Genomic DNA, 9,161 nt, shown 5'->3' on the forward strand with positions numbered 1-9,161 from the left:
TTGGGATGACTTCCTGATGAGAAAACTGATGGTTTCAAACTTTAATTTTTAATAGACTTTCATCATTGAACTATTAAAAATTTCCGTAAAAAAAAAAGTTCTCTGAGATATCTGGGACTGTACAGAACCCAAGAGACCTCTGGGCTCAATGAAAAACTGTGTAGTATAAAATGTATATTCTACCACCCATCTTTCTCCTCAGGTACAGAAAGCAACAGGTGGCAGAACGGTCTTGTTTTGAAGGCACTTTGGTTACTGTTCAAGCTGCACTATACCCTAACACACACTGCCTGCACAGCCTGCTGTTCCATCTTCTTTGTGAGCAGATCATATTAAGGCAGAGAAAAAAGAACATTGCTATTATTGTTTATTTCCTTAGGCATTTCAAAATGTGCTTTCCAAAGGAACACTGTGTATAACATACATTCTTTGCTAATCAGCAGGGTAGGATTTCAGTCAGACAGTTAACAAAAACCAGAAATAAGCTGGGATAAATTGGTCTTGATTTGCAGGGTGATGGATGGTGTTACACCAGTGCTTTTGTGTTTCAGCTTGTCTGTGAAAATAGATGCATACAAAGACAAGACAGCTTGAAAAGATGTGTTGACACTTCTCACACAACCTGTATGAAGCATAAAGAGCTTTTATGAAAATCAAGCAACAGCATCATTATTTCTACAGTGGTTAAAGTCCAGTCATTCTGATGTGTTGAAGTTTTCAACACTTTTAAAGACTGCACAGTCTTTTCTTATTGTCTTTCACAGAAGGGCCATGGGAAAAAGGCTGGTTTCTGGTTCTGTACTTACTGTTGCTCCAGTTTGGATTGTTTGTACTTGCTAGACAACACAGTTTGTAATAATTGAGGACACATATAAATGACTTCCAAAAAGTAAATTTTATCATTTTTTTTTCTGTAATCACATTCTGTATGAGTTGGAGAAAGTAAATCAGAATGTAAAATGTCCAGCATTCAAATCAAGATTTAGCTCTCATTTCCTCAGTGAGTGAAAGATCTGAAATATTTTGCTGTATTGGAATAATGGAGAATTATTATTTTCATATTAATAAGTAACCTACCCCTCTGAACACAGGTAATTTAGTGCATGTTGTGTACAATATAATTTCCCTACTTGTAATTGATGGTCAGCTGTAGTTTCATTAATTTCATTCTTCCTTTCTCTCTTTTCAGTAAGCAGTATGTTATCCCGTTGCAGTGCAGCTGTCCCATAGATTTTGAATTCCACATTGATTTTATTCAGCTTCACAGAGCCTTCACTGTCCAGCCAACATATGGTACCTTGAACTTCTTTAAAATCCTAAGTGTTAAGTCTGTATTTATTTAGTGGAGTTCCTTGTGACAGTGTATTCAGTGCTGTGCAGAAAAAACCCCTTTGCCTCAGAGTTTTTCCCAGGTAAATGTAGCCAGTCATATGCAGCCTCATGGCAAATAGCCATCTGTGGCTGGTAGATTGCTTTTGGTAATGCCTGGCTACAAACCTCTGACAAAATATGAGATGTTATCCATCCAGCCTTTGTACTTCCAGAAGAATATCCCAGAAAAAAACATCAACCTAGTAAAACTTTAGTCAGAAATTCTGATAGCCTGAACCTATGAGTTCAGCTAAGGTACTGAAGGCCATTTGGAAAGCACCAAGTTTTAGCTCCTACTTAAGCCCTTGTGCTCATGGATCAGTAATTACAGAATGATAGAATAATTTAGGTTGGAAAAGACCTTTAAACCTAACACTGCCAACAGTTAATTTTCAAGGATGAAATATGCTAACAAATTCTATACACACACACAAAAATCAAACCCAACCAAATGAAACTAACTGGTGTTTACATGTTGCAGAAACCCAGTCAATGGGCACTTTATAGAGATGAGAAAACAATATTTCTGATGAGCTGAATAAGCTCCTTATTGCAGAGAAGCTGATGAGAGACCTGTATCCTGGCATTGCACTGAATGTTTGGGGATATGAACGGTGGTTAAAGTGGTTGAGAAAATAATGGAATAGGTAGTAAGGAAATAAGGTCAAACAGACACAGTTAATGCATCAAATCCAGATGAGTCCCCCAGCTTGGAAGAGCAGAGAGGAATATGTTTATAATGCTTTGCTCATGAAAGCAGAAAGTGCCAAAGACTTAAGAGTAGCAGATGCAAGTGAAGAATTTCTACATATAAACAGGCAATCATTTTCACAGCAGTATGAAATATTATAACCCTACTGTCAAGTCTCTCTGCTATTGCAAAATATCTTCTGTTATCTGGCAATGGATACAGTTCTTGAAAGACACTTTGAGACCTGAAATCTTTTCCATGCCTATTGCTTTCCACTCAGACATTAAATTGGTTAAAAAAACATAGCCCAGAATCAATTTCATCCCACTTAAGTGAGCTCATGTTATATGGACTCTTACTGTTTTTCTCCTCTAATCACAGGAATCATTCCAGGCAATGGAAAAGTGGAAGTGACTGTAAAATATTCCCCACTTGAGTATGGAACAGCACAAATGACAATGCAGTTATGGATTTTACAGTTTAATTCCAAACCCCGTGTGTGTGTATTCACAGGAACATCAACACCACATCTGGGGCTGATGTATGTGTGGCTGACTGATCTTTCAGGTTTTTTTGCCCAGCACTAAAAAATAGCTATGTAATAGGATTTCATACCACTTTGCTATAATAATTTTAAGCATTTTTATCTCTGGAGGCCTCAAAGCACTAATGCAATTTGACTGTTGATACATGTACCTGTTCTTTTATATTTTTTGCTCAGAACATCTTTAATCTGTGTGAAGTGAAACTATCTTAATAAATATAATGAGAAGTTACATAACCTTAAAGAATTGCTGAGCATCCTCAGCTTCTATTATTCCTGCTCTTTATTATTCTTATTGTTGAGGCCTTGCAAGATGTAGGGGGTTTGAGCAATAAGGCCTTTTGGTCTGTACTTAATTTTTTTGTGGACACTGAAGATTAAAAAGTTTGGTTCCAGTTGTAATTTGGGAAAGAAATTTCCAGTCTCTTTGTATACTTAAAGGTGATGTAAATGCATGTACTGGACTTATATGCCATTTACAGAGAACTTAGAAAAGCAATTTCTGTCCTTTTGACATCTAGGAAAGAACATTTTGACACACATCCAGAGAAAAAACCTGTGTCTGTGGGAAGATCCATAGTGTGGAGAAGAGACCAATTCAGCCAATCACGATCCAAACCTATTCAAAAAGTAAAGGTGTGAAAAGATAATAATTACAAGTACCTTTCTGGGCTGGAAATCTTTCATGTTTCTATTTCTTCCTATTAATTTGTGTCTCATAGGAAATTGAGTACCAGAACCTCAGATTCCCCACAGACTTGTCAAATCCGTATGCTGTAGCTACTGTTTTGAATCAGGAACCAGGAAAATTGAGGATTAAGGACTTGAAAGAAGGTAAAGTAATTAAGCAGCGTAAACTTGGTCATAGCATTATTTGTAGGTTTCTGATGAGGAACTTGCGTTCAAAATTGCTGAGGTGATGTGACTGCAGTTTCTGTGAGAAATCTCACCTAAGCTTTATGTAACAATGGGTTCATTTTAATGCATGGATTTCACAATGGAAAATCCAATCTAGTTTGAGGTGTGATATGCCTTTCTGATATTCCTGCAGTCCTTTCCCAAGCCAGAGAAGGGATAAAAACCAGAGAGATGAAGGAAGCCATGTTTCAACTCAAAGTCAAAAAACTTATTCGGGAAGAGGAAGCAAATCATCTAAAGTGGTAAGTGTTAGTTAACCATGTTAACGAGACTGGGATTTGTTTAACTGAGGCCTCTGTGAATGATGTATGCAATATTCAGTAGTGCATAATGCTGACATTTCTTGTCCTGACAGACTTGTTTTACAGCTAAGCTGCTGTTGTTTTCCTTTCATTGCTTTCTCTTCTGCCTCAGAGCAGTCTCAATAGTAATCCACAGTAGTACCCAGTGAGGTCTTTGATTGTGTTATGGTTCCATTCAGAAAGAAACCTGCTGAAAACCTTGTTCACCTAACCTTGTTCTCAGGCATCTCACCTTGTGCCCTTAAGGGCAAAGGAACATTTTGTCATGGTTGTAAATAAATTGAGGCTAAAATGAATAACTGAGTGAATGAAATTACACTTGGAAATGTTCAAAAAACATGTAGATGTGTTGTTTAGCGACATGGTTAGTGGAGGACCTGGCAGTGTTTGGTTAATGATTGGACTCAGTGATGATCTGTAAGGTCCATTCCAACCCCTAAAATTATATGATTCTATGATTTTTTGATCTTAGAGGTCTTTTCCAACCTTAGTGGTTCTATGATTCTGTGTACATCAAATGGCATAAAGCAAAACACAGTTGGGTGTGTGAGCACCCCATGGTTTCATTTGAAATCCACAGATCTGCTCTTACACCGAGTGTCATGGACACCTAGGCACCTTAGGCAGAGGAGAGAAGTCTGTTAGCCTTTCAATAAAGCAAATTGCATTAAGTAAAGCATTTTTCTTGCCTCCACTGTAAACACAGGCAAGTTCATAAGGGAAAAGATCCAATCTCTGTGGAATTTAAAAACAAGATCATTGAAAGCCGACAAAGGGAAGAAGAGCAATACAAGGTTAGTCTTTGATGTTTTTTCTATGCATTTACAATCAAACTTATACTTTTTCAGCTAGATTATGCAGGGCACTAGTGACTTGTACCAAGCTCTCTACATCTTCAGTTTTCCTTCATATATCAATGCAAACCTGTATTAGCTGTGCTGATTACTGCAGTTGTATCTTTGACTGTTTCTAAAGTGGTTTTATCTTGGAGGTGAACAGCGAGAAGAGTAAGCTGTTAATGGAAATGTAACTAGATATTTGCCCAATGTAGCAGATTTGCACCTAACCACCCAGCCATATCACAGTGCCAGCATAATTCCTGCACAATCCTGTCAGTACCATGGCCACATCCACCATTCTGTGTAAGTTGTACCTCTCTGAGGAGCTGATGTCCAAATGGTTCACAGTGAAAGAGCTGGATCCAGTTTGTATTCTCACACAGAGCCATGGGGAGACAATTCATCAGGTTGTTCTTCTGCACCTTCACCCTCTGACTCTTTGGTTTCTTCCAGTCACTCCAGACTGCAGGTCATCTTCCACAGAGGTGACAAGAGCAATAAGCAATACTTGGTGGCAGGAAGTATTTTTCCTCATGTGGCACTGCCCTCAGGGACAGACTGGGCTTGTCCTCTTCTCCTGCCTTCTGGGTATTCAAATAGTTTCTAACATCCCACCAACTTCCAAGGCACTGTTTGTGGGAATAAAATTATTAATAGATAGGGTGAAGGCTTGATTTATACACTTAATTAGGTGCTGTTAATTAATTCAAACATTATATTTAATACTAAAAAGGAGGAAGTGAGTAAAAAAAAAGGATCTGGATTGTGAGATTGTTTTATCACTGAGTTAGATGTGTGTTGACTTTGCTTAGAAATATTTCCTCACCTGCTGATTCTGGCTGTGCAAAGCAAACCATGTCTCATTGGGACAGAGATCTGATTGAAACTCAGGCCTGAAAAGGCATTATTATACTTTGACTTGCTCAAAATGGACCGCAATAACCAGTCTCTAAAAGGGAATGAAGTCTGTGTTTTGTTAAGTACCTCCAGAATGTTACATTGTAAGTGAGTTTTGCTAATTGTAAAGGAGGAAAGAATTCACTGGATGCTTTGTACTAATGTGATTGTTCTTCCTGGTGACAAATTAGATTCAAAGAGGAGGTGCTGTCATAGAACAGGAGTTTCAAAGGAATAGAGTAGAAGTTTCTTCCAGACGTGTTATCCGGCGTGTGGATCAGGTGTGTTTATATATGTTATTATCACCTGCTGTACATTATAATCACTTAGTAAGCTAGCAAACAGCCATAGATGTTTGACATTGAATGCTTTTCCTCCTAGTATTCCTATTTCTGTGTCACTGCTTTATTTCCCACTTTACTTTTAGGTAGGGCAAGCACCAAGCTACATGCACAACTCATCTGATGTTCTGATCTAATATGAGTCAAGCAAAATCCTGCAGGCCTAGCCTGAGATTTACTTTGCTTATTTCTGAAAGATCTCTCAGGAGAAGCTTTCTCATGCCTTCTTGTAAGGTCACAAGATGCAAATCACAAGATTTGCAGCCTTTACCTGCAGGTCAGATAGACAGGAGCATTTCTGGTACTTAGATTTTTCTGTCCTTCTCTGTGATGTCTTTCACCCTCCTTTAGGTATGGGCACCAGCCATTATCACATCTGTGCAAGATGAAGCATGTGTTTGGTGCAGACCCTGTCCATTCTCTCTGCTGTCTGACTGCCCATGTGTTGCTCTGAAGTTTGAGTGTGTGGTTGTCATTTGTGTGGATGCAGACCATGCTACATTATCTGTGCATTCCCCATACTACATCTGCAAATATTTGGTGATTACCTCCCACTTAGTCCTGCAGTGAAAGCTTCTGGTTAAATGCCAATACTGCAAATGTTTTCACTTGATTTAATTTCAGTATTTAGAAATAACATATGGTTTCAGGCCAATGAATGGCTTGGGCTGGAGGAAATTTCTGCCTTATCTAGTTGTAAAAGGAGTTGTCCTTTTCCTTTTCTGTTGCTTTTGTGGGTTTTTTTAATGCCATGCAGCATCCAAATGTCCATCCCACGTTCGACTTGCTCCCTATTGACCCTTGGGATCACAGAAGCAGGATGTTCAGGAAATTCCAACAAGCAGCATACAAGGTAAAGTGAATGACCAGAATGCAGTGTGATGGCATGACACCTTGGAAACAGCACAAAGGAACATGCAAACTAGCACATAAGTGGTATTCACAGCTAGCCATAGATTTGATAGTTTGATAAATATGTCCCTACCTCACCAGGAAATAAGGATCTGGAGTAAGTTTTGTATTCATCTCATGCTTCATACTGCAATCAATACTAAACAAATGCAGATGAATTTATGTCTCTTTTTAAAGTAAAAAATACTTTTGCACAAAAAAAGAGAAGGTTTCAAAATGCATATAGAATACTGTGCCCAGTTGTGGGCCCCTAGTACAGGAAAGACATCAGTAAGCTGGAATGAGTTCAGTGCAGAGCCACTAACATGGTCGGGGCCTGGAGCACTCACTCTGTAAGGAGACAGTCTGGAGAGGGAAAGTAGAGGGAGAGAGCAGCACCTTCCACCTCTGAGGCGGTTACTGATTGATGCTGGAGCCAGAACTTTTGCAATGGTATGTGATGGGAACATGGGAAACAATGGGCATGGATTCAGATAAGGGAGCTAAAGACTGATCAGTATAATCACTTATTTCATTGTGCTTAAATATGATCTTGCATCTTCACTGCTCTTTCCTCAGTAAATCTAAATGTAGCAAGAAGATAGAAATGTCCTGCTCTCCTAGTGTCCAGTTTGGATATTCTCTAATCTATTCACAGTATTGAGGTTTTGAAATGAAATGCTCTTTCCTGTATTGCACAAATAAGGAGGTGACTAAATGGCCCCTTCTGGTATTAAAACCTAGGGCTCTTCATTGCTACCCTGTGATATATGGGCAGATTACACAGTGCAGGTTGCTACTTATTCTCCTCATTCTCAAAGCCACAAAGTCATATGGCCCTGATCAGCTGACTGTTCACTCATTGTTTAATCTGTATATGCCAATAAACACAGCTGAAGGATTAGGACCTAGCAAAATTTAAAAAAAAAAGTCTAATTAGCCCATAAGACTAAATTAAGGTTTTAAACTGTATTTATTGTGTAATGTAATTGTAGAGTTGAGATGAATTCCACATCTCTCTTTCCCATTTTCTCCCTCCTGAACAGAAAATGGTATTAAAAATTCTGAAATAGAGATGTCTGAGTGAGCTCTGTGGAATGAAAACAGTTGCAACATGCATATTTCCATGGCTGTAAATCTTACAGTGTTCAGCTCAATACTAAATTTAAATCATTCTCTCAGGTTTTGAATCAGATTCGGCTCAATCGTTTATTGCTTCTGTTCCGTGGACTGACCAGAGAGGCCAAAGGTCCAGAGGAAGGGTCTGTGCCTGGTAAGGATTAGAAGAACAAGTTGCTATTCTGGCCCTGAGCTATGATAATTCAGGTTGTACTGCAGTGTGTCAGGTGCTTCACATATACACACAGAGTCCTCACAAAGGAGACTTCCAGGTAAAAAGAGAAGTGTGACAAGGTAGAAGCACAGAGTGATTTGGATTGGAAGGGACCTCTGAACACCATCTAGTGCAACCTCCCTGCAATGAGCAGGGAGATCTTCAACCAGATCAGGTTACTCAGAGCCCAGCCTCAAATGTTTTCAGGGATGGGGTCTTTCCACCCTTGCCACAAAAACTTTCTCCCTTATATCTAATCTGAAACTATCCCCTTTTAGTTCAAAACCATTACCCGTTGTCCTATCACAACAGGCCCTGCTAAAAGGTAGAAATGGTTCTAGATAAAATATATCTATTTTTCATACACATAATTTGCCAGATTTAAAAGATGTAGTTAACTCTTCTTAGGAACCTTACAGCTTATCTGCTTAATAGCAGGGCAGAAGCTGTGACCATTCCATCACTGGAAATGTCCAAGGACTGGATGGAGCTTTGGGCTTCCTGATCTAGTGATAAATGTCCTTGGCCTTGGCAGGAGGGTTGGACTAGGTGATCTTTAAAGGTCCCTTCTAACCCAAACCATTCTATGATCCTACATACAGGCCCGAAGAGCAACGAGAGGGCAGAGAAGACATATGCGAAACAGCTAAGTGGACAGATCAGGCAGAGCCCAAGAGGTGAGAGACAGAGGATAAGAGGAGCTTATTGCATGGAGGGTGGAAGAGAGAAAGACACCTGAATGTGTTGAAGACAGTATGTCCAAACTCAGTGAAATGAGGTGGTGGAAACCACAAGATACATGGCCAGGTGGACAGTACTGGGTCGAGTTTTCTTCCTTACTGTTTTCTCATACAAGTGCTTTCAAGTAATCACTTTTTTTAATACTGAAATGAAAGTTCTGGCCTGGAAAACTCACTTATTATTTAACAGTCATGGAAGGAAACTGGCCCTGGATGGGAGTCACAGTTGGGTATATGGAAGACAGAAAAGAATTTGTGTCTCTGATTTCCCACTCCCTCTTTCCACACGATTTG

General features: G+C 39.2%; 1 protein-coding gene across 1 annotated transcript in view; it reads left to right on the plus strand.

Moving 5' to 3' along the window:
- CFAP221 (cilia and flagella associated protein 221) overlaps positions 1-9,161 on the plus strand; it is a 19,479-nt gene that overhangs the window by 3,373 nt on the left and 6,945 nt on the right. The window contains exons 6-14 of the mRNA XM_009084047.1: positions 1,190-1,293; positions 2,444-2,603; positions 3,128-3,242; positions 3,329-3,440; positions 3,658-3,766; positions 4,533-4,620; positions 5,754-5,843; positions 6,661-6,756; positions 7,977-8,067. Coding sequence (XP_009082295.1) covers positions 1,190-1,293; positions 2,444-2,603; positions 3,128-3,242; positions 3,329-3,440; positions 3,658-3,766; positions 4,533-4,620; positions 5,754-5,843; positions 6,661-6,756; positions 7,977-8,067 — 965 coding nt within the window. The remainder of the gene's footprint in view (positions 1-1,189; positions 1,294-2,443; positions 2,604-3,127; positions 3,243-3,328; positions 3,441-3,657; positions 3,767-4,532; positions 4,621-5,753; positions 5,844-6,660; positions 6,757-7,976; positions 8,068-9,161) is intronic.

The sequence above is a fragment of the Acanthisitta chloris genome, unplaced genomic scaffold (assembly GCF_000695815.1).
Source record: "Acanthisitta chloris isolate BGI_N310 unplaced genomic scaffold, ASM69581v1 scaffold21631, whole genome shotgun sequence".
NCBI lineage: Eukaryota > Metazoa > Chordata > Aves > Passeriformes > Acanthisittidae > Acanthisitta > Acanthisitta chloris.